The sequence below is a fragment of the Ovis aries genome, chromosome X, assembly GCF_016772045.2.
Source record: "Ovis aries strain OAR_USU_Benz2616 breed Rambouillet chromosome X, ARS-UI_Ramb_v3.0, whole genome shotgun sequence".
NCBI lineage: Eukaryota > Metazoa > Chordata > Mammalia > Artiodactyla > Bovidae > Ovis > Ovis aries.
The window spans coordinates 49,634,044-49,661,086 of NC_056080.1; the positions used below are offsets into that span (position 1 = coordinate 49,634,044).

The 27,043-nt window shown below is 37.3% G+C and overlaps 1 protein-coding gene across 4 annotated transcripts in view; it reads right to left on the reverse strand.

Moving 5' to 3' along the window:
• RRAGB (Ras related GTP binding B) overlaps positions 1-27,043 on the reverse strand; it is a 60,191-nt gene that overhangs the window by 15,399 nt on the left and 17,749 nt on the right. For 2 of the 4 annotated variants that reach the window (XM_027963003.2, XM_027963002.2), the window contains 6 exons: positions 22,619-22,841; positions 20,134-20,229; positions 17,834-17,956; positions 9,652-9,743; positions 8,231-8,346; positions 3,752-4,276 (listed from right to left, as the gene is read on the reverse strand). In XM_027963003.2, the coding sequence (XP_027818804.1) occupies positions 4,179-4,276; positions 8,231-8,346; positions 9,652-9,743; positions 17,834-17,956; positions 20,134-20,229; positions 22,619-22,841 (748 nt within the window). In that variant the 3' untranslated portion in view covers positions 3,752-4,178. Of the gene's footprint in view, positions 1-3,751; positions 4,277-8,230; positions 8,347-9,651; positions 9,744-17,833; positions 17,957-20,133; positions 20,230-22,618; positions 22,842-27,043 lie in introns of those variants that run through there. The other 2 variants (XM_042241652.2, XM_042241651.2) reach the window with 1 other exon arrangement.

A 27,043-nucleotide genomic window follows, 5' to 3' on the forward strand; every position in this document is an offset into this window, starting at 1 on the left:
AGTCTGCCATGTCTCACAGAGAGATAAAGAGCAACACATATGGCACTTCTACCTATTTCTCTTGTTTTCTACAGAACCAATCTAATTGTAAAACAGTATCATAATTAAGAGACCCTTCAAAAGGCCAGTGTTCCCCATCTTCCAAAGGATACCGTGGCCATTCAGTATCACAGAAGATCAGGTGTGTCTTTTTAAACTCTGGGGATCAAACTTGTCCAAGTTTTTTAAAATACATTTTAAAGGAGTGGTTCTGGAACTGCTAGCTCCCATCTGTAAGAGAGAAAGAAGTGGCATCCACAGCTGTGGCTTCTTTCCACTGGAGGCGTCCCTCCGAACTCCAGATAGGGGTTAGACAGACATCCCACTAAAGCATTCCTTCCCTGGTAGGACTTAGTCTGTCCCTTACTAACACAGGTACCTTACTTGTCCCTCCTGGTTCTACCACGAAGGCAGGGTGGAGATGCACAGAGGTAAGACCTGATGGCATCCCAGACTGATTTCTAGTTCCTTACCACCAAAACCTTTGTTTGATTTTCCCTTGTCTCTGATGCCACAGAGTGTAACAGAGTAGATTTTCAGAATGTTTCCCAAGCTAGGACTATTAGGGGAAGCATCCATGTCCTATGTGCCTGTGCACATTTCTGAGTACAGTCCTGATCACAATAGAAGAGGTGAGTTATAAAGGGATGAACAACAATCAAGATGTCTGTTCTGAGTGTCACCACACCAGTGTATGTGATAGCAAAAGGGTTAGCCAGCGAGGAAAACTTTTTTTTTTTTTTCCTTAAGCTACTAGGGCTGATCTTTCCAGTTCATTCCCACAGATTCCACAAAAGGAATATCTAAGGCATTGAGACAAAAGTCACCAGAGAGCCTCCTCTGATTCACTAACAGTTAGCACTACCAATGGAAGAAGCCCACTGTACTTCCAATCTGACCAGATCCTACAATTCCTAATCTGTGTCCTCAAAAAGCTCATGGTCACCAGCAATATTTTTATCCACATAGATTAGAGGGACAGCTGTGACAAAGACTTACTTTCAGGTCACTGGCCTCAGAGGCAGGCAGCCAAGAGAGTGACCTCTAGCCTGAGGGGCATTCCTGGAGCTAGAGCTGCATCTCACTCCCAAATGTGCTCTTATAACTTTCAGCTAAGTAAAAGTACACAGTAACAGCATGGATCACAACTCCCTTGAAAGTCTATGACCCAATAGATTAGGTTAGTAGTTCTGATTTCCCACACAATTATGAAATGGTCAAAGAGACCAGGAAAAGATGACCCAGAAAGGAAAGTTTGTTCCACACGCTTTGCCCATTTCTGGCTGCTCCCCTCGCAGGGACGTTGAGTGTCTCTTGACATTGGTAGATCAGTATAAACACCCAACAAGGCTCTCCTTTTTGGGGCTGCCTTCAGTCATTCTGAAGCACCATGAAACCACAGAGCAGGGCTCATCACTTGGTTCACACAGGGCATATCATTCATTCACACAAGCACACCATAGAGTTAGTGAAGTAAAAGGAGAAATGTATACTGAGAAAGCAGAGAGGCTAGAGCTCTTGAGTGTTCTTACTTTGTCCTGAAGATTCAAGATGAGCCCCCAAGATGATAGCTCACAGTGAATGATGTTGGATTTGTGATGTCTGAAGAAGATTTAGCTCTGGGACCAGGGACCAGACTCAAGAGCTTTTGTATAGCAGAGTTTTATTAAAGTATGAAAAGGGACAGAGAAAGCTTCTGACATAGACATCAGAAGGGGGACAGAGAGTGCCCCCCAGCACCAGTGTTTTTTATCTGTAATCCTCCAAGTGGTTCTGATGCATGCTCAAGACCATTGCCCTATCCTACTAAAATAGCTAACAAGGCCTATAAAAAGAATTAATTCACTGTATCACTAAACTCATAAGTTTTACATCATTAGTTTTGATTTCTTCTCTCCAACTCTTTCTGTGTACATGTCTTCACTGTCCACTTGTGTTATTTCAGTTTCTAAGTGGCACATCTTTGGGCAAATATCTCAAAACATTTTTTTCTTGTCTTCAGTGACAAAGAAGACCAGCTGTTCATTACCATTAGGATTAAGTCAAATCATAACCTTATTTTTCTAACCTTTCATAATTTTATACATCCTTTAAGTTCAAGTTATAACTAGAATCGAGAAAAGGTTGAATGAAGAGCAAACAAAGTAATCATGTAACAGCTTTTTCTGGTGCTCAACTAATTGAATATCTATATATCTATATCTAGGGCTTCCCTGGTAGCTCAGCTGGTAAGTAATGTCTGCAATGTGGGAGACCTATATCTACCTTCCAAAGGAGAGAAAAAAAAACCAAAATAAAACACTTTTGGGTGTTTTCCTTCAAATCTCGCAAAGGATAAGGAGACCATGCCAAATCATTAGTCACAGAACAGACTCCCTCTTCACTTGCTCTTTTCATTTTCCTAGATATTAATAGGACAAATAATCTAGAACATCAAACTTAAACTCTTCTTCTATAGAAGATTAATGCAACTGTTGATAAAATTAATCCCATAAGATTCTTTTAAGAATTTACATTTTTAATCTACATAATGACAGCATGTTCTTTGCTACTCAGTAAAAACTCTATTTATCTCCATTGGGGACAATAAGATGAGGAAAGATGAGGTTCTGGCTGTCTGGAAGAAGTTTCTTCATGAAATAAAATTGAGATGAATCTACTGTGCTGTAGATTCCCTAAATGCTTTTGTGTTCTGTTTCAGTTCTATACAAACTGAAAAAGTTACGGCTTTGAGTAATTCTAGTCAGGACATGACTGAGCGACTTTACTTTCACTTTTCACTTTCATGCATTGGAGAAGGAAATAGCAACCCACTCCAGTATTCTTGCCTGGAGAATCACAGGGACGGTGGAGCCTGGTGGGCTGCCATCTATGGGGTCGCACAGAGTCAGACATGACTAAAGCGACTTAGCAGTAGCAGCAGTTGGTGTTGCCAGGCTCTTCTCCCAGTTCACAATGGGTCATCTTTTCCTTGGGAATGAAGTCAAATAAAGCCCCACCTTGAATGAGGCTTTATAATAATACTTAATGAGTATAATGGGCTTCCCTGGTGGCTCAGACGGTAAAGCGTCTGCCTGCAACGCGGGAGACCTGGGTTCGATTCCTGGGTTGGGAAAATCCCGTGGAGAAGGAAATGGCAATCCACTCCAGCACTCTTGCCTGGAAAATCCCATGGATGGAGGAGCCTGATAGGCTACAGTCTATGGGGTCGCAAAGAGTTGGACACGACTGAGCGACTTCACTTTCACTTTCTTTCATTTTAATGAGGATAATGAAAGCACATCCCATTAGGTATTATGGAATATATAAATTAACCATTCTTGGGCCTCATAGAAAGAAGACTTACATCTCATAAATACTATCTATTTCCCCTCAACTTTTAATTCATTCCTTCTCTAGTTGCATCTTGAAACAGACTTTCAGCACACTTCAGGCCTGGATTACTACCTGTTTCTCCAGCTGCCATCAGTCAGCCCACAGGTTAACTTTCTTTCAAAATTCCTTTGCCATTTCCTATCATATTATATCAAAACTCTTCTGCCTAGCTTTAAGGCTATCATTTGGCTCATCCTTCCCAACCAACTTTATTTTATACTATTTCCCAAACAGCAAGTCTTCTTCCCCTAGGTTAACTGTGAAATTCATTTTCTTTTTCTTAGGGAAAAGCTGAAGAAACAAGGGAAAGAAAAAAAAGAAAAGAATGTTACTGAAATCTGTAATAGCAAAACTTTATTTATAATTGCATTTAAGGAATATTTTTAGTGCATGCTGAGAAAACAGTAATATTCCAAACATATAGGTTACTATCTGATGAGGAATATAAGATGATGCTGGAAAAGGCTTCGGCATACACAACAACTGAAACCAGGTTACTAGAACACTTACACTATTAGAACATTGTTATCAGAACACTTACATATCACCTACTTTTATGTCACACCACATTCATAGACAGTTTATCTTCTAACTTCTTACAGGCTATTTGAGTAAATAGCATTCAAGGTTATACATGAAGACTGGGGAGTAGAGAAGAAATGCAGAAGTGATAAGCATCACAACATTTCAGAGCCTATATATACTAATACAACATTAAGAAATAGTATTCCATTTATTTTTCTGAAACAGCATTTGGCAATGTTTTAACGCATGAGAAGACACTGCTTTGGCCCATCCACTCTTTCCAGCTTTTCAAAGTGTTTCCTGGCATTGCGAATATTGATCAGAGTAGCTGCAGAAGCTGAGGATGGAGTAGGGAAGATATCCAACAGTTAGTACAAATAGCCAAAGGAATATATTACTAGTAAAAAAAAAAAAAAATGAAAGAGAGCCAAATTCCTCAATTTATGTCACAGAGAACCTATGTCCCAAGTTAATCAGAGTTTAATTTTTCTGAGTAAAAGATTTATTTATATTCTAAACATAATATTTTCAAAATAAATTTTCAAACTTGTTTAGTTTGGGGCTAATAGTAAAACATTATCTTCTGCTATATTCTAATATTACCCTAAGATAGATAATTTAACAGATAATTTAAGTTTCTGGGAACATCCTAGAAATACTGCTAGAACCTGTATTTTAACAGTTGTGATTGATATAGCTATTATGGCATGGAGGCACCAAATATCTCTCTCTATGCCCCTAACAAAAATATGGGAGTACAGTATTTAGAAATATACAATGACATATAAAATGGTTCAACAATGAAAAGTTCAGAGCTTAGAGTGACTAGTCCTTTAAAAATATACCCCATGTGGAGCACAAGTCATACATTTGAGTTTGTTTTCTTTAAAATCCCCAGATTTAGTAATTTGATTTTTGAAGCTCCCATGAAGAAAAATATAATACCCTAGAGTCTAAATTATTTCTAAACTTCAAAATATAAATTGATTAAAAAAACTATTTATCATTAGACAGAATGTGGTCCAATGGAGAAGGGAATGGCAAACCACTTCAGTATTCTTGCCTTGAGAACCCCATGAACAGTAGGAAAAGGCAAAATGATAGCATACTAAAAGAAGAACTCCTCAGGTTGGTAGATGCCCAATATGCTACTGGAGATTACTGGAGAAATAACTCCAGAAAGAATGAAGCGATGGAGCCAAAGCAAAAAGAATACCCAGTTGTGGATGTGACTGGTGAAAGAAGCAAGGTCTGGTGTGTTAGAGAGCAATATTGCATGGAATGTTAGGCCCATGATTCAAGGCAAATTGGAAGTGGTCAAACAGGAGATGGCAAGAGTGAACGTCAACATTCTAGTAGTCAACGAACTAAAATGGAATGGAATGGGTGAATTTAACTCAGATGACCATTATATCTACTACTGTGGGCAGGAATCCCTTAGAAGAAATGGAGTAGCCATCATGGTCAATAAGAGAGTCCGAAATGCAGTACTTGGATGCAATCTCAAAAACGACAGAATGATCTCTGTTCATTTCCAAGGCAAACCATTCAATATCAAGCCTATGCCCCAACCAGTAATGCTGAAGAAGCTGAAGTTGAACAGTTCTATGAAGACCTTAAAAGACCTTCTAGAATTAACACCCAAAAAAGATGTCCTTTTCATTATAGCAGACTGGAATGCAAAAGTAGGAAGTCAAGAAACACCTGGAATAACAGGCAAATTTGGCCTTGGAGTACAGAATGAAGCAGGGCAAAGGCTAATAGACTTTTGCCAAGAGAACGCACTGGACATAGCAAGCACCCTTTCCCAACAACACAAGAGAAGACTCTACACATGGACATCACCAGATGGTCAACACCAAAATCAGATTCATTATATTCTTTGCAGCCAAAGATGGAGAAGCTCTATACAGTCAGCAAAAACAAGACTGGGAGCTGACTGTGGCTCAGATCATGAACTCCTTATTGCCAAATTCAGACTTAAATTGAAGGATGTGGGGAAAACCACTAGACTATTCAGGTACGATCTAAATCAAATCCCTTATGATTATACAGTGGAAGTAAGAAATAGATTTAAGGGAGCAGATCTGATAGGGTGCCTGATGAACCATGGACGGAGGTTCGTGACACTGTACAGGAGACAGGGATCAAGACCATCCCCATGGAAAAGAAATGCAACAAAGTAAAATGGCTGTCTGGGGAGGCCTTACAAATGGCTGTGAAAAGAAGAGAAGTGAAAGGCAAAAGAGCAAAGGAAAGATATAAGCATCTGAATGCAGAGTTCCAAAGAACAGCAAGGAGAGATAAGAAAGCCTTCTTCAGTGATCAATGCAAGAAATAGAGGAAAACAACAGAATGGAAAAGACTAGATCTCTTCAACAAAATTAAAGATACCAAGGGAACATTTCATGCAAAGATGGCCTTGATAAAGGACAGAAATGGTATGGACCTAACAGAAGCAGAAGATATCAAAAAGAGGTGGCAGGAATACACAGAAGAATTGTACAAAAAAGATCTGCATGACCCAGATAATCACAATGGTGTGATCACTCACCTAGAGCCAGATATCCTAAAATGTGAAATCAAGTGGGACATAGAAAGCATCACTACGAACAAAGCTACTGGAGGTGATGGTATTCCAGTTGAACTATTTTAAATCCTGAAAGGTGATGCTGTGAAAGTGCTGCACTCAATATGCCAGCAAATTTGGAAAGGTCAGCAATGGCTACAGGACTGGAAAAGGTCAGTTTTCATTCCAATCCCAAAGAAAGGCAATGCCAAAGAATGCTCAAACTACTGCACAATTGCCCTCATCTCACATGCTAGTAAACTAATGCTCAAAATTCTCCAAGCCAGGCTTCAGCAATATGTGAACCGTGAACTTCCTGATGTTCAAGCTGGTTTTAGAAAAGGCAGAGGAACCAGAGATCAAATTGCCAACATCCACTGGATCATCAAAAAAGCAAGAGAGTTCCAGAAAATATCGATTTCTGCTTTATTGAGTATGCCAAAGCCTTTGACTATGTGGATCACAACAAACTGTGGAAAATTCTGAAAGAGATGAGAATACAGACCACCTGACCTGCCTCTTGAGAAACCTATATGCAGGTCAGGAAGCAACAGTGAGAACTGGACTTGGAACAACAGGCTGGTTCCAAATAGGAAAAGGAGTATGTCAAGGCAGTATATTGTCACCCTGCTTATTTAACTTATATGCAGAGTACATCATGAGAAATGGTGGGCTGGAAGAAGCACAAGCTAGAATCAAGATTGCTGGGAGAAATATCAATAACCTCAGATATGCAGATGATACCACCCTTATGGCGGAAAGTGAAGAGGAACTAAAAAGCCTCTTGATGAAAGTGAAAGAAGAGGGTTGAGAAAGTTGGCTTAAAGCTCAATATTCAGAAAACCAAGATCATGGCATCTGGTTCCATGACTTCATGGCAAATAGATGGGGAAACAGTGTCAGACTTTATTTTTTGGGCTTCAAAATCACTGCAGATGGTGATTGCGGCCATGAAATTAAAAGATGCTTACTCCTTGGAAGGAAAGTTATGACCAACCTAGACAGCATATTAAAAAGCAGAGACATTACTTTGCCGACTAAAGTCTGTCTAGTCAAGGGTATGGTTTTTCCTGTGGTCATGTGTGGATGTGAGAGTTGGACTGTGAAGAAAGTTGAGCCCGAAGAATTGATGCTTTTGAACTGTGGTGTTGGAGAAGACTCTTGAGAGTCCCATGGACTTCAAGGAGATCCACCCAGTTCATTCTAAAGGAGATCAGTCCTGGGTGCTCATTAGAAGAAGTGATCCTGAAGCTGAAACTCCAATACTTTGGCCACCTCATGAGAAGATTTGACTCTTTGGAAAAGGCCCTGATGCTGGGAGGGATTGGGGGCAGGAGGGAAGGGGACAAGAGAGGATGAGATGGCTGGATGGCATCTTCGACTCAACGGACACGAGTTCGAATAAACTCCGGGAGTTGGTGATGGACAGAGTGGCCTGGCATGCTGCAATTCATGGAGTTGCAAATAGTTACACACGACTGAGTGACTGAACTGAACTGATTTACCATTAGTACTAATTTATTTTCATTGTGGTAAAATACACATAAAATGAAATTTACCCTTTTAACCACTGTTAAATGTATAGGTCAGTGGCACTAAGTACATTCACAGGGTTGTGCACTATAAAATAGTTTTTAGTATCTTTAATAATGTACAACTTCTAAAGCAATTAGTTTAAAGAATATGTGGCTTTGAATCTATGTCAGCTAAGTATAAACTTACGAATAGATGGATCAGACATCACGACCATCACATAAGTGTTGGATGTAAAAATGTCAATGAAAGCAGCAAAGTTAGAGTTCCTGACTTCCATGCTCTGGAAAGAGGCAGCTAGCTTGCTATAGGAGAAAGGGGAAAAGTGAGTAAAGGACATAAAATAATAGTAATATCAGACATTCTTATCTTTCATATTAACATTTGCATACCATTATATCTCATCCATCACCTCATTAAGACAGTTAATCACTAATCTCAGTTTGTTTTCCAAGGAAACTCTAATGCCAAATTTAACATGTCTTGGAAAGTGGCCTTGACAGAAAGCAGATTAGGACTTGACAGTGACTGTGAAGTGAAAAGTGGGCTTAGACCTAGATTCATGTTGCCAAAGATTTCTCTAATATTTAAGCTTATTCAGTTGAAATTTTCCTATCATTGAGATTAACAACCATACCTTTTGAATATTAGTTATGTTGAAATTCCATCTTTGAAAACAAAAAGAGCAATAATATTTATAAGCCATTTACAATTTCTTCTTTAAAAATGTTGGTATAAACATACCAGAAAGTCTCAAAATATGCTAAAGCATTAAAGGGATTACTTACACTTATTCTATTGTCTGAATATCAAAGTTTTACCACAATAAGAATTTTGATTATTAAATCTTTACTAGATTATAATGTTCAGCCATTCCTACTTCCTACATTCACAATGCTAAGATTCACACTAGATTTAAACAAAGCTGAGACAATATAATCAGACATTTTTAGATGCTCTTCTTTGTACCATTCCTGAAATCAGTACCACACTATTTTTATTATTGTAGTTTTATAGTAAATCTTGGTATTTGATAAGGTAACCCTCCTTCTTTTTTTTTCAAAACTCTCTTGGACATCGTCTGTTTATTTCTTCCCAAATAGTAAAAAACATCTTGAAAGGGTACTCAGCTTAGATATTTTTCATATGCTTCTTCTGCATCAGTTGATTTTGCATTAAAGGATACTGTCTTTCACTTCAGTCAAGAAGTTTAGAGTTGAGTTTTTGTCTTGCTTTAAAATTCTGTTTATTTATTTTGGCTGTGTTGGGTCTTCATTGCTGCACAGGCTTTTCTCTAGCTAGGGGAGTAGGGGCTATTCTCTAGTCGCAGTGCATGGGCTTCTCATTGTGGTGGCCTCTCTTGTTGTGGAGTATAGGTTTAGTTGCTTTGTGGCCTGTGGGATCTTCCCAGATCAGGCATCGAACCCACATCTCCTGCATTGGCAGGCAGATTCTTTACCATTGAGTCACCAGGGAAGCCCCAAATTTGTTTTTAATATGAGGGACTATGCTGAATAGAGAACTGGAGTCTACTAAAGGTATTTGAACCTCTCAAATATGACCATTTTTTCCTGAGATAAATATTGAATACATCACACAAGATCTCTTACCTGCAGCTCAGCTTAAATTGCTTAATAATGTTGCTGATTTTCTCGAATCTGTGGGCATCGCGCTGTTCTTTACACTGATAGTGAGAAATCACCTACAAAAAAGAGCAATGCCCTTTCAATCCATGCAGCATTGTCATATCACCCTCTACTACTCCTCAAGCCATTACATTCATCAGTCTCTTGATCACCCTGATTTTCAGGGTAGTTAGCAACTGGCTTTACTGTCTTTATTGCTCTGTCCCATTTTCTATCAGCATTTTGGATAAATTCAACATCCCTAAGGATGACCCATCCAGTAATATTTGGTTATAATTTTATTAGAACATTTAAGTATTATCTATTTTGCTTCACTGCTAGCCTTTCTCACTTACTTTAAATATTCATCTTATTTCAATATTTCACAGAATGGTTGTTGATTCAAACAAAGTACAAATCAAAAAGGAAAAATGAATAAAAATTCTTAGCTGTTCTTGAGGTATACTTAATGTACTTAATTTTAATGAAGGCTATAACCAAGTGATTTTTGGTATTATATTTTAAAATCTTAACTGATTGATTCTAACCTCTGAGGAAGTACTATTCATAAATGAAAAATAAACCTATTCATGATGGACACCAATGCCAGCTGAAAATGCATCCCCTAACACTTTCAGATTAATAAAACCACAAAAGTATTCCCCACAGGCTGATGTTAAGTTTCTAGTAGGAAGCAAAACTGAGTCATTTGCCAGAAGAAAATTCACAGGGCAATTCCTTGAAATTTCAAAAACATAATTCCTAGACCAATGGTGGACTAGATTCCTGTTGCTTGACTTCAAGCACCTCAGTGAAAATGGTCAAAGCACCTAAACACAGTCCTCAAGAGAAACCAAAAGCTACTTGTTATTGGTGAAAAACAGAGTTCATATTAAATTAACCCCTATGATCATATGTGGTAGATGTGGCAGGAAAATACCACTAAGCAGGATTCCATCATGCCATGTGTATCAAGACAGACAAAAGCTCACTTGCTTACTGCTATTCACACTAGTGGGAAAGACAGGACTCAGGATAATGAACTTCCCAGCAAGTAACCCCTGCCTATGGGATGAAGCAGAAGACACTGATTAGGTCTTGTTGCCTCAGCTGTACCAGTTAGCAGGAAGAACGACTACCAAGTATGCTGCCATTAAAAACAATATTTCTACAAATTTAAGAGGAAAAACTGCACCTGCATTCTCTGCACTCTGTTGGCTGTAATAAGAAAAGAAACCAATGTTTGACAGTTTGTCAGCTATATGCTAAACTTTGTACTAGGATTTAATGTTACCATGATAGCATATTCAAAAGCAGAGACATTACTTTGCCAACTAAGGTCCGTCTAGTCAAGGCTATGGCTTTTCCTGTGGTCATGTATGGATGTGAGAGTTGGACTGTGAAGAAGGCTGAGTACTGAAGAATGGATGCTTTTGAACTGTGGTGTTGGAAAAGACTCTTGAGAGTCCCTTGGACTGCAAGGAGATCCAACCAGTCTATTCTGAAGGAGATCAGCCCTGGGATTTCTTTGGAAGGAATGATGCTAAAGCTGAAACTCCAGTACTTGGCCACCTCATGTGAAGAGTTGACTCATTGGAAAAGACTCTGATGCTGGGAGGGATTGGGGGCAGGAGGAGAAGGGGACGACAGAGGATGAGATGGTTGGATGGCATCACTGACTCGATGGACGTGAATCTGAGTGAACTCCAGGAGTTGGTGATGGACAGGGAGGCCTGGCATGCTGCGATTCATGGGGTTGCAAAGAGTCGGACACGACTGAGCAACTGAACTGAACTGAACTGAACTGTCCTATTTTAAACCACATACAAATTATGATATAGTTATTATCTCTATTTTATAAAAGGGGAACCAAACTCAGATTAAAATATGTGCCTATCATATATATGTTGTTTACAAGAGATCCACTTCAGATCTAGGGACACAAAGAGACTAACAGTAAGGGGGTAGAAAAATATATTCCATGCAATTGAAATCAAAAGAAAGCTGGAATAACAATACTCACATCAGACAAAATAGAGTTTAAAATAAACTGTTATAATACACAAAGGAGAATACTACAAAATGATCAAGGGGTCACTCCAACAAGAATACATAACAATTGTAAAAATATATGCACCCAACATAGGGGCACCTTAATATATAAGGCAAATACTATATGTCAAAACCAATACAATATTGTAAAGTAATTAACTTCCAATTAAAGTAAATTTATATTAAAAAATTTAATTTAATTTAAAAAAAGAGAGTGACAGTAACACAAAAATATTAGGGGACTTTTAACACCACAATTTCATTAAGGACAGATCATCCAGACAGAAAAATCAATAAGGAAATGCAGGCCTGAAATGACACATTAGACCAGATGAACTTAACTGGTATTTATAGAGCTTTCCATCCAAAAGCAGCAGAATACACATTCTTCCCAAGTGCACATGGAACATTCTCCAGAAATGATCACATACTGGATCACAAAGTGAGCCCCACCAGGTAAATTTAATAAAATTGAAGTCATATCAAGCATCTTTTCCCACACAACACTATGAGGTTAGAAATTGATTATAAGAAAAGAAAACTAAAAAACACAAATACATGGAAGCTAAATAATATGCTACTAAACAACCAATGGATCACTGAAGAAATCAAAGGGGAAATAAAAAATACCTAGAGATAAATGAAAATGAAAGCATGATGATTCAAAACCTATGGGACACAACAAAAGCAGTTTTAAGAGGGAAGCTTATAGCAATATAATCTTATCTAGGAAACAAGAAAAATCTCAAATAAACAACCTAACCTTAAAGCAACTAGAGAAGAAGAATAAAACCCAAAGTTTAATAGAAGGAAAGAAATCATAAAGTTAGAACAGAAGTAAATGAAATAGAGATGAAGAAAACAATAGCAAAGATCAGTGAAACTAGAGCTGGACCTTTGAAAAGATAAATAAACTTGACAAACCATTAGCCAGACTCATCACGAAAAAAAAGAGAAGAGGATTCAAATAAAATTAGAAATGAAAATGGAAAAGTTACATAGAGCTGATACCACAGAAATAAAAAGGACTGTAAGAGATGACTACAAGCAAATATATGCCAATAAAATGGAAAATCTGGAAGAAATGGACATGTTTCAGCACAACCTTCCAAGATTGAACTAAGAAGAAATAGAAAATATAAACAGACCAATCACAAGTAATGAAATTAAAATTGTGATTAAAAATCTTCCTACAAACAGAAGTCCAGGACTGGATGGTTTCACAGGTGATTTATATCAAACATTTAGAGAAGAGCTGATACCTATCACTCTCAAACTCTTCCAAAAAAACACAGAGGGTAGAATACTTCCAAACTCATCCTACAAGGCCACCATCACCCTGATACCAAAACTAGACAAAGATATCACAAAAAAAGAAAATTACATGCCAGTTACACTGATGAACACAGAAGCAAAACTCCTCAACAAATATTCTTTCAAGCTGGGAGTTTATTTGATTTCATCCCCTACAGAAAAGATGAGCCATTGTGAACTGGGAGAAATGGAGGTTGACAACACTAACTAGAACTACTCAAAGCCCTAACTTTTTCAGTTTCCACAGAACTGAAATAGAACACAAAAGCATTTAGGGAATCTACAGCATAGTAGACTCATCTCAATTTTCTTTTCTCTGTGTCATAAAGAAACTTCTTCCAGACTGCCAGAACCTCACTTTTCCTCATCTTACTATCCTGAATAGCAAGCTTTTACTGAGTAGAAAAAACAAAGACACAGATGAAAGAAATCAAACATGACACAGATAGAAAGATACACCATGTTCTTGGATTGGAAAATGAATATTGTCATAATTACTATATTACCTAAGACAATCTACAAATTAAACACAATCCCTATCAAATTACCAATGGCATTTTTTATAGAACCAGAACAAAAAAATCTTAAAATTTGTATGGAGAAACAAAATTCCCTGACTATCCAAAGCAATCTTGAATAAGAAAAGCAGAGCTGGAGGAATCAGGCTCCTTGACTTCAGACTATACTACAAAGCTACAGTAAATGAAATAGTATGGCACTGGCATGAAAATAGACATATAGATTAATGGAATAGACTAGAAAGCCCAGACGTAAATCCACGACCTATGACCAATTAATCTACAACAAAGGAGGCAAGACTATATAATGAAGAAAAGACAATCTCTTCAACAAATGGTTCTGGAAAAACCAGAGAGCTACATTTTTAAAATTAAATTAGAACATTCTTTATCATCATACACACAAAAACTCAAAATGGATTAATGACCTAAATGTTAGACTGGACAGTATAAGACTCTTGAGAGGAAAACATAGGCAAAACACTCTGACATAAATTGCATCAATATCTTTTTCAATCCATCTCCTAGACTAATAGAAATTAAACACAAACAAATGGGATTTAATTAAACTGAAAAGCCTTGACAGTAAAGGAAACCATAAAGAAAGCAAAAAGATAACTCACAAAATGGGAGAAAATATTTGTAAACTATGCAGCTGACAATGAATTAATCTCCAGGCTTACAAACAGCTCATGTGGTTATCAATATCAAAAAAACAAACAACACATTCAAAAACCAGGCAGAAGACCTAAATAGATATTTCTCCAAAGACATACAGATGGCCAAGAGGCACATGAAAAAATGCTCAACATGACTAATTATTAGAGAAATGCAAATCAAAACTATAAACAAGATGTCACCTCAAACCAGTCAGAATGGCCATCATGAAAAAAACCTACAAACAATAAATGCTGAAGAGGGTGTGGAGAGAAGGGAACTCTCCTACACTGTTGGTGAGAATTTAAGTTGGTACAGCCACTATGGAAAATAGTATGGAGGTTCTTTAAAAAACTAAAGCATCTTTTCATGTGTTTGTTAGCCATCCGTATGTCTTCTTTGGAGAAATGTCTATTTAGTTCTTTGGCCCATTTTTTGATTGGGTCGTTTATTTTCTGGAGTTGAGCTGCATAAGTTGCTTGTATATTTTTGAGATTAGTTGTTTGTCAGTTGCTTCATTTGCTATTATTTTCTCCCATTCAGAAGGCTGTCTTTTCACCTTGCTTATAGTTTCCTTTGTTGTGCAGAAGCTTTTAATTTTAATTAGATCCCATTTGTTTATTTTTGCTTTTATTTCCAGAATTCTGGGAGGTGGATCATAGAGGATCCTGCTGTGATTTATGTCGGAGAGTGTTTTGCCTATATTCTCCTCTAGGAGTTTTATAGTTTCTGATCTTACATTTAGATCTTTAATCCATTTTGAGTTTATTTTTGTGTACAGTGTTAGAAAGTGATCTAGTTTCATTCTTTTACAAGTGGTTGACCAGTTTTCCCAGCACCACTTGTTAAAGAGATTGTCTTTACTCCATTGTATATTCTTGCCTCCTTTGTCAAAGACAAGGTGTCCATATGTGTGTGGATTTATCTCTGGAAAGATGCTCAACATCACTCATTATTAGAGAAATGCAAATCAAAACCACAATGAGGTACCACTTCACACCAGTCAGAATGGCTGCAATCCAAAAATCTGCAAGCAATAAATGCTGGAGAGGGTGTGGAGAAAAGGGAACCCTCCTACACTGTTGGTGGGAATGCAAACTATTACAGCCACTATGGAGAACAGTGTGGAGATTCCTTAAAAAATTGCAAATAGAATTCCCTTATGACCCAGCAATCCCACTTCTGGGCATACACACCGAGGAAACCAGAATTGAAAGAGACACATGTACCCCAATGTTCATCGCAGCACTGTTTATAATAGCCAGGACATGGAAACAACCTAGATGTCCATCAGCAGATGAATGGATAAGAAAGCTGTGGTACATATACACAATGGAGTATTACTCAGCCGTTAAAAAGAATTCATTTGAATCAGTTCTGATGAGATGGATGAAACTGGAGCCAATTATACAGAGTGAAGTAAGCCAGAAAGAAAAACACCAATACAGTATACTAACACATATATATGGAATTTAGGAAGATGGCAATGACGACCCTGTATGCAAGTCAGGAAAAAAGACACAGATGTGTATAACGGACTTTTGGACTCAGAGGGAGAGGGAGAGGGTGGAATGATTTGGGAGAATGGGAATTCTAACATGTATACTATCATGTAAGATTGAATCGCCAGTCCATGTCTGACGTAGGGTGCAGCATGCTTGGGGCTGGTGCATGGGGATGACCCAGAGAGATGTTGTGGGGAGGGAGGTGGGAGGGGGGTTCATGTTTGGGAACGCATGTAAGAATTAAAGATTTTAAAATTAAAAAAATAAATAAATAAGAAAAAAAAAAAAAAACTAAAGCATGGTTGTCCTATGATCCGGCAATACCACTCCTTGGCATATATCTCGATAAAAGTATAATTCAAAAATATACATGCATCTCTATGTTCACAGGAGCACTATTCACAAAAGCTAAGACATGGAAACAGCCTAAATGTTCACTGACAGTGAATGGATAAAGATGTGGTACATAAATATAACTGAATATTCGGTTCAGTTCATTTTAGTCGTTCAGTTGTGTCCTACTCTGCGACCCCATGAATCACAGCACGCCAGGCCTCCCTGTTCGTCACCAACTCCCAGAGTTTACTCAAACTCATGTCCATTGAGTCAGTGATGCCATCCAGCCATCTCATTCTCTGTCGCCCCTTTCTCCTCCTGCCCCCAATCCCTCCCAGCATTAGGGTCTTTTCCAATGAGTCAACTCTTCTCATGAGGTGGCCAAGTACTGGAATTTCAGCTTTAGTATCAGTCCTTCCAATGAACACCCAGGACTGATCTCCTTTAGAATGGACTGGCTGGATCTCCTTGCAGTCCAAGGGACTCTCAAGAGTCTTCTCCAACACCATAGTTCAAAAGCATCAGTTCTTCGGGGCTCAGCTTTCTTTACAGTCCAACTCTCACATCCATACATGACCACTGGAAAAACCATAGCCTTGACTAGACAGACATTTGTTGGCAAAGTAATGTCTCTGCATTTGAATATGCTATCAGCTTTCTTCACAGTTGAGTAACTGAATATTACTCAGCCATAGAAAAGAATGAAATAATGTCATTTGCAGCAACATAGACTGACCTAGAGATTATTATATTAAGTGATTAAGTGAAGTAAGCCAGAAAGAGAAAGATAAATGTCATATGACATCATTCATATATGGAATCTGAAAGAAATGATACAGATGAACTTGTTTGCAAGACAGAAACAGACTCACAGACTTAGAGAAGCAACATGTGATTGCCAGGGTGGACAGGTGGGTGTAGGGATAGATTGGGAGTCTGGGATTGACACATAGATGCTGCTATATTTTAGAATAGATGGCCAATGGGGACCTACTATATAACACAGGGAACTCTGCTCAATATTCTGTAATAACCTAAATGAGAAAATAACTTGAAAAAAAAAAAGAATAGATCCATGTATATGTAAAAAAAGATGTATCTAAAATCACCAAGCTTTGGTAGAGCTCAGAAACAAATTTACTGTGAGCTATTCTTAGGGTTATATTTATGCAGCTGATCAGCAATTACTTATGCAGTTTTTGTGACATGTCAAATGAGTTTTCATTACTGTTATTAAACATTTTACTTATAAATATAATATTGGGTTTTTCATACTCCATCACAGCCATATACATAGTACGAGATATTATTAAGTTGAATTTATAAAAAAAATAATGCCAACATACCTCTTTGCCCTTTCACCTCACCATCTGAACTCTTATCTATGTCACTGAGTTGACCATTACATCTCTTCCATGTTAAGTTTTAAACTATTTTGGAAAAAGGGGTGTGATGCAAGTTTTCTCAAAGGAAAATACCCATCATTTCATAATACCCATCATTTCAACGGGAAATAGGAATTATTTAAGACAAATGGACAATTATTAACAAAATAAATTTTATAGTAACAAATACCTGCAAATGTCTAAGTGCTACTAATTACTAAAGACCAACACACAAAAGAACTTCTTTCACGTTACTTGCTGACAATACTACTTCATAAATAAAGCTATGTATGCTGAAGTAATGACAAAGAAAACGCATCTTTCTGAAAGTGGCAACATATTCTCCATTGCTGAACAGAAGGTGAGTGTGAAATACATCTGCACAGCAGAAAGTTCTTACCAGAAAAGTGGCTCTCTCAAAGAGAAGTACTTCATCAGCCTCGATAATTTCAGCAAAATTCCTTAGGTTCATTTCCAGCTGCTGGACATTGGGGATCAGCTGATAAACAATGCTGGACCAAGCCTAACAGAACAGAAGCACAGTGCAATATTACTAACTGGTAAACAGGCCCAGATCTTTGCAAATGAGTAAGTATACTATGGGCTTCCCTGGTGGAAGTATACTATAATATATAGGCAGGAAAATATAGTGATAATTGAGTCCTCAACAAATTCTAGTAACAAATATAACACAAATGAAATGAGAAAATGAAACTAATATTTTATTTTTGTTGTTCAGTTAGATTTTTAAAAGTTTCAAACACTTATGAAATGCTTCTTTCCACTGATAGTTAAACATCAACAAATACTTTAATTCAATCATATTGCCTTAGGGAAAGCTGAAAACTCTGATTTACTGGGCTAAAGAACTTTTAATCTAGTCATTCAAATAGATAAGACCAATAGTGTAGATTGCTCTTAAGATCAGAACCTAATATTTACATACATCCAATAATCAATTCAGTGTAAATACCAGAGCCACATAGAAAAATGGCCCCTCCCCTCAATGGGATAACACACAAGAGAAATTACAAGAGAAAATAGTGGCTTTATTTGAAAAGGCTTATTGTCAGCTGTATAAATTATTGATCTAATCAAATTAAAAATGGTCCACGTGTGTTTGCCTAAAACTGATTTCATCCAGAGGAGTATGACTATAATAGGAATTTAAATTAATCACACCCTCCCTCTATTTTCTTAAGGCTCTTTTATTTGAATTTTCATTATATTATTCCTTTCAATTTCATTCCAATTTGTCTGGTAGGGTGTATCATCTTCTCTCCCCTACTAGAGCACAGGAACCTGGTCTTAGTTATTTGTGTGTCCAACAGTATCAAGCAGATATGCAATGAGTGCTTGTAGGATAAAACTTAATAAATATAAAAAATTTATGTCAGCTCTATGTAACATTTATGTAAGAGATGTAAGAGCCATGTTTCTGTTCCAATTAGTTTTATTACTTAGGCATGGGGGTTCAGGTTCCAAGTTCCCAGGTCGGTGTTAATGTCACTGCTGAATTTACCTTGGAGAAGGCACCAAAGCTAACCACAGCAGAGACATTGTCACTCACAGCAGTGTTGTGATTAGCCAATTGTCTTTGGTCGTGTTATGTATTGCCATCCTTCACACCGCAGTTGGTTCTTATCAGTGCGTCATGTCCATCCTTATTCACGGTTACCTGTTCTATGGGAATAAGGCTTTGAGAGAAATTCGGCCCAAATTAATCTAGAACAGTATTTCCTAGACAGGTATCTCAAAATGATCTGTTATTAGAGTGAGGCTGGGTCAACATAATATTGGGAAAAATTAATTAGTTAAAAAAATAAATCAGTGGTTATGTTTTAAAGTCCAACTGTTTTTCTCCTTGGCAAATCAGGTTTCTGTGCTTTTGGTTGAAGATACTTGTCAGAAGCAGTTGATACTGAGGCTGTAGCTATGAGTCACTGAAAAGGATGCTTTCCTACCCAGACTTGTCAATGAATACCAGAAACAGTCTGAAGGAAAGGTCTGACCACAGAAGACCCCAAAGAAGCCAGTCTTTCAAATCACTAAATCACTGGGAGAAAGGGAGAAAGCAGGATAAGGAGCCTAATGTGCCAATGAGGTAATTTCAACTTCATCCATAACACAGCTATTATTGTAACCTTTACAACTACTATAAGCAGTGTGGTATCCATTCCAGCAATAGGAACAATTTCTTTGGTTGAAAGAATGCTAGTCTTTAATTTTGCATGAAAGTTGCAGCTATCATATTCTTGGAATAACACGTCTCATTCTAAGACTCCCTTTCCAATTTCTCCCCTAAATACTGTTCTTCTATTGCCATCCAAACTTAGACAGACTAGCTTATATCCTGTAGAGGTACCTGAATATTAGATACAGTTCCAATCAGCATTGAGACCAAAACAGGTCAAAATGGATGATGGCCAGTGAAACCTCTACTGTCATGAAGATCTGCATCATATTAATCAGGACCAAACTGGGCTAATTCAGTGTGATCTGGTAGGTACGTCGACCCAACCTAAAATCAAAACCAAAATCTCTTAAGGTTAAGTTGGATATTTTTCAATGTATTGTAGATAATTTCTTCTTTTAGCTCAACACATCTAGATTGCTATGAAAGAGTCTAAAATCTTTTAGTTCTGATAATACCTTTCTAGCTTTTTTTCATGCTCTTTAAACTCAGGGAAACATACACACCTTATAGAGAGTTTCATCCCAGATAGATGTTCGGAAGCAAGAGCATTCCAATGGGCGAGACAAACGCCTCAGATCTTCTTCTCGCTCTTTAAAAATCTGAAGTAAAAATACCAATATACTGATCAGCATATAACAGCTCTCTTCTCTCACTGCAAAATCTGAGGTGTAATATTTCAAAATATTTTAAACAGAGATATTTCATTTTCCACCAGAGGAATTTTTAAATGTGTACCTTGCTTTACAGACTAGGATGGCAGAGATGCTTTCAGGTCAGGTCTAAAAAGTGCAATAGCTACTAGAATTCTTCAGGACTGTGCTGCTTATTCTGAGTACTCACTGAGAGTACTATGTTGGAAAATAAAATTCACCATATAGAGAAATCTTAATAAAGTATATCTAACATTCCAAATCACCCAAGCTGGGTTACTTTTAAGATATCCATACCAATATCAAGATTTTATAAATCAAAATACTTAAACTTGTATAGATATGTTTCTCTCTCATACACACAGGCATACATTCATACATATTATTTCTGTACAGGCTGTATTTATTTGGCTACATAGATATAACAACTCATTACACACAAATACACACACACACACACACACACACACACCCATATGCACATGGAAAAACATCTATTTATACAAATATAAACAGATACACAGATATTTTCCAGAGCTTGCATGAGTGTATGTTCAACACTGTGATGGATAATTTTATATTACCAATTTGACTAGGCCATAGGACCCAAACATTTGGTTAAACACCAATTTAGATGTTGCTATGAAGATATTTTTGATGAGATTAATATTTAAATCAATAGACTTTCAGTAAAGCAGAGCCCCCTCCATAATATGAGTAGGCTTTATATAATTGGTTGAAGGCCTTAAGAGAAAAAGACTCCCATTTCCCAGGAAGAGGGAATTCTGCCTTCCAGACTGCCTTCTGACCCAAGCTTCAACATTGACTCTTTCCTGGGTTATCAGCCTGCCTGTAGATATCAGACTTGTCAACCTCTGCAATCATATGAGTCAATTCCTTAAAATTAATTCAGTCTCTCTCTTATTCTCAAATACTTCTTATTTGTTCTCTTTCTCTGAGGAACCTGCGTAATACACATATAAGGAAACACTTTATTTTGCTTGAAATTGCTATTCACAGAACACCCTAGCCATTTTACTCTAAAACTTCCAAGTTTGAATCTTTAATGAAAGAGTATACTTCTGTTAATTAAGCTTAAATCCCACAAAGAACATTAATGTATCTTTGGGGATATTTGCATAAGCATTTAGAAAACATTAAGTTGATCACTAAAATTTATAAGTACTTAAAAAATTCATTGGAATGCTCTAGGATTTTCTGTGGTAAATTGGGCCAGGGAAACAAAACAGAAAACTCTAAACTAATAAACCCTCACAATCTTAAGGCCAAGCTACATACAGAATTTTCAGCGGAATTAAGAAAAAATTAATACTTAGTGAGAGGGAAAAGGAATTAGAAAGGATAGACACTCCAAAGTCCTTTACAAAGTCAAATACTGAACTGTCAAGTTGTTTCTAAAAGCCTGGAAGTTAACCCAGAAACAACAAAACATATGCAAATGCCAGAACACTGAAGGCAATCATATAACTAATTATGGAAAAAAGTATTCTTGACCACAGTTATTATCAAAAAAATTCTTAAGCTAAAGGGGATCCTTAGACTCCTAGGTTCCAACCCAAAGAGGAACTGTATTCTTCTATATCACCAGTATATTTTGAAACTGTTTTCCTCAACTTTATTTACTCTTGGAAATAGAGAATCTTCTCTTTCAGCTTAGACTTTAAAATCCAATCTTCTCATTTTATATTGAGCAAACTAATGCTGGACTGTATTTGTGACTTTCCAGTCCTGGGTTTCATAGCTACCTAGGAGTTTGCCCTTTCTACCGTGTCTTTTCTGGTTTAATATTTGTGTACTAATTTCTATGGTAGAAAAGAAGATAAATTAAAAAAAAAAGAAAAGAAGATAAATATACCATATCAGTGCAATTATGAGCTCTTGGAATTGTGCCTAACACTGTGTAATTGGCATTTGAATTGGTGCATACCAGTTTCCTAGGTCAATCTAGAGACAGTTGTGAGCTTTCTTCATCTCAACGCTGGTAGGTCTTCTAGCCTTGAGAATAACTGTCTGTTCTGAAGGACAGTAAAACAAGGGCAGCAAATATATTTTAAAAATATATAAAGCTGCTTAGTGATATCATGTGGTTAGGATCCTTTCCTAAATTTGAACATTATTTGCTAAATGAACATTATCTTTCCCTTACGAGAGAAAGTTTGTTTGTAAGTGTTTTTAGAAACAGATGTCAACTTTATTTTGAAAGCCTATACTGAGATTTTTTTTTCCCTAAAAATGAATGGTACAAATTTCCCTATATCTCTACAAAAGAAGTTTACAAAGTACATCAATCATTTGGTGCATCACCCTTTCTACTTACCAGGTCCCGTTGATCCTCCTGTACCAGATCCATTTTGTGCAACAAGCAAAAGATTTTGGCATCTGGAGAATTCTGCAGAATGGCCTCCAGGCATGATTGGTAATAGTGCATGTCCTTTTCCAGTTCGCGGCTTTCCACATCAAAGACATAAATCAAAACCTCCACATTTCGGAATATGTTGTCTCGTTGGCTAGTAAAATAATTTTCCATGAAGGTGTCCTGTCTAGGAGGTAAAAGAAAATCTAGGTAGTAAGCAAATATCACTTAATCACTCCTATTTATGATCTATTTTTGTTGGCTTAATCAATGTGAAAGATAATGCTAACATTTCAAATTAAAAGGCAAATGATAATAATAAATCAGGATGGGCTCACTTTCTTACTTATTAGGCCACACCTTGCACCACATTTTGCCCCCCTCCTTGCATTCCAAATATATTTGACCTTCTGATAGTTCTAGAGGCCCATGGTCTATCCACCATGCTGTTCACTCTGTCTCACGTGTTTCATACTTTTACATCTAATTAATGGTTACTTTTTCCATTGGATTTCAGTATAATCCATACTTCCTCACAGAAACCATCCCTGCCCTCACTGACTTGGACAAATCCAGTCACCACAGACCCTTATACCAACACATTGGTCTTATTTGTAACACTCACCACAAGTGTGATATTACACATATTTGTGTGAGTTCTTAATTCAGTTCAGTCGCTTAGTCATGTCTGACTCTTTGCAACCCCATGAATCACAGCACGCCAGGCCTTGCTATCCATCACCAACTCCCAGAGTTCACTCAGACTCACGTCCATCGAGTCAGTGATGCCATCCAATCATCTCATCCTCTGTCGTCCCCTTCTCCTCCTGCTCCCAATCCCTCCCAGCATCAGTCTTTTCCCATGAGTCAACTCTTTGCATGAGGTGGCCAAAGTACTGGAGTTTCAGCTTTAGCATCATTCCTTCCAAAGAAATCCCAGGGCTGATCTCCTTCAGAATGGAATGGTTGGATCTCCTTGCAGTCCAAGGGACTCTCAAGAGTCTTTTCCAATACCACAGTTCAAAAACATCAATTCTTCAGTACTCAGCCTTCTTCACAGTCCAACTCTCACAGTCATACATGACCACTGGAAAACCATAGCCTTAACTAGACGGACCTTTGTTGGCAAAGTAATGTCTCTGCTTTTGAATATGCTATCTAGGTTGGCCGTAACTTTTCTTCCAAGGAGTAAGTGTCTTTTAATTTCATGGCTGCAATCACTATCTGCAGTGATTAGTGGCATTCAATTCCCTAGACAGCAGGCTCCATGAAAGCAAGAACTATGGCCATTACTATTTGACATGGTTTCTCAGCTTTTAGCACAGAGCTTAGCATAGAACAACTACCACAGAGTAGCTGTTCAATTAATATTTACATGAATAACTAGTCAAATATTCTAAACTATAGGAAAATGGCTCCAAGTTAATATTTTAGTAGATTTTTCTCTTTGCTTCTTAGGCTATATGCAGCTTTCCAAGAAATTTTCAATTACCAGCTACTAGAAGAAAACAGTAGTCTTTTGTCCTGAACAACAACAATAACAACAACAACAAAAATCAAGGAATAGTATCAACAACATGGTAGCATGAAAAGCTACCTTTGTCTCTCCCCTTTAATCTACAATCAGTAAAACATTTACAACTCAGCAAAGCTAGAGAATTCCACACACCCTCACCTCTAAAGGTGGATGGACTGGAATAGATAAAGGAGGCAGAACCTAAGGAACAGTAAAAGCATTACCTGCATTTCTGACTCTCTAATCAGGGCAGCTAAGCCCACAGACCCATATAACCTGGCAGAAGCAGGGTAGGCAGTGCACACAACTCCAGCCTCCTGGCTGGAGTGACACCTATGACCACAAGTAGTGGGAATGGGGGCTGGGGCCCTGTGTCTCCAGCTCCCTGTTCTTCCCCAGTAGCAGCAGAGCCTATGAACCTTAGAAAACCAGATAGGGAAGAGGTACTGGTATGAACTTGGCTCCCCCTCCCCCTCCCCCCTGCAGTGGCAGAGCCTATGACTCAGAGGATACTGGAAGCAAGGGAAAAATCACCATCCAGGTACACCAAGAAGCTTCTGCCAGTTAAACAGGCAGAAGCAAGGTGCCAATGAATCTGAAAATACAAGAAGTGATAATGAGCACAAGAGCAGGGGGCACACTTCTGACAGAGATAGCTCAGGTAAGAGAAACCAAAAACTTACACTGAAGTGCCACCTATGGAAAAAGAAAAGACCTCTAATTTCTAACTTGTTCCATATCACATGCTCTGTCAGAAGAAACATCAGGAAAAACTATAGTAACATTACACCACAAAAAGAAAATAGCAATTCTCCAGAAATTAAACATAAAGTCAAAGAATAATGTGATCTGATAGAGAATTTAAAATAGCTATCATGATAAAACTCAACAAGCTACAAAAACTCAGAAAGGCACTCCAATGAGCTTAGGAATAAAACTAATAAACAGAAATGCTTTACCAAAAAGATTGAAACTTTAAGAAAGAACTAAAATTCTGGAGCTGAAAACTCATAATAAATGAGATGAAGACTGCATTAAAAAGCACTGGAAATAAAGCAGACCATATGAAAGAGAGAATTAGCAAGTATGAAGACAGAAATCTAAGATGCAAAACAATGAGGAAATTCTATAAGAGCTATCTGACTCTTTTAGGTAGGGCAACATTAGGATAGTGGACATCCCAGAGGGAGAAGGGAGCAGAGTTTATAAAAGTTGAGGGAGTTTATCAATACTAGAGCTGCCTTACAAGAGATGCTGAACAGAGTTCTTATACCAGAAACAAAAAGACAAAAGTACACGAAACTTGGCATAAATAAAGTGATAAATGCATTTCCTCAATGGCTCAGTGGTAAAGAATCCACTTGCAATGCAGAAGACGTGGGTTTGATCTGCAGGTCAGGAAGATCCCCTGAAAAAGGAAATGGCAACTCACTCCAGGATTTTTGCCTAAGAAATCTCATGGACAGAGGAGCCTGGAGGGCTACCGTCCAAAAGGTTATAAAGAGTTGGACACAACTCAGCATGAGCATGAGAAGGTGACAGAATCAGAAAATTGCAACTGTCAGAACAGGTTTTTAAATGCTTTATTATAGCATAAAGGTTAAAAAGGGAGAAAATGCAAAAAAAAAAAAAAAAGGCAAAAAACCCCCCAAAACTATAGCTACTTTAATTTGGTAACAAACTCACAATATAAAAAGGGGAAGTTTGAGACAACAAAAACACAAAAGAAGAAGAGGAAAACAATGTAGTTAAATGAAAATAAGATGCTATTAACAGAACAAGGACTACTTATCTATGTGATATTTGATATACACTTCATGGTAACTGGAAGACATTAATCTAAAATGGAGACACAAAACATACAAAAAGAGGAAACAGAGGAAAATATCAGAAAACTACCAACCAAAAATGGCAGACAGAAACACAAGGAAAATAAACAATAAAAATATAGAGCAAGTAGAAAACAAAAGACAAAATGGCAGTACTAAGTCCTCATCCATCAATAATCACCCAAAATGTAAGTGAACTGAATTTACATGAAAAGATACAGAACAGCTGGATGAGTTATAAAGTAAGACCCATATTAAAAAGTCAGAAACAAAAGATATCATAAAAATACAAATGATGAGAATAACAAAAGATACCATAGAAGTACAAAGGATTGTAAGAGAATATTCCAACAAATTGGGCAGCCTAGAAAAAAAATGGACAAAATCTTAGAATCATAAAACCTTCTAAGACTGAACCATGAAGAAATAGACAATTCGACCAGGCTGACCACTAGCACAGAGGTTGAAACAGTAATCAAAAAACTACCAAAAAACAAAAGCCCAGGACAAGATGGCTTCAGATGAATTCCACCAAACATTCAAGGAAGATTTAATAGCTACCCTTCTCAAACTACTCTAATAAATTGAAGAGAAGGGAACACTTCCTAACTCATTTTATGAAGCTAATATCACCCTAATACCAAATCAGACAAAGCCAACACACACAAAAGGAAAATTACAAACAAGTATCTCTGATGCACATAGATGCAAAAATCGTCAACAAAATAACAGCAAACCAAATATAATACATTAAAAGGATCATGCACCATGATCAGTGGGATTTACTCTAGGGATACATGGATGTTTCAACACCTGCAAATCAATCCATATGATATACTACATTAATAAAGTGAAGCATAAAAATCATATGATTATTTCAGTAACTGCGGAGAAAGCATTTGACAAAATTCAACATACATTTATGATAAAACTCAATAAAGTAGGTATAAAAGGAATGTGCCTCAACATAACAAAGGCTGTATATGATAAACCTACAGCTAACATCATACTCATTGGTGAAAAATTGAAAGCTTTTCTCTAAAA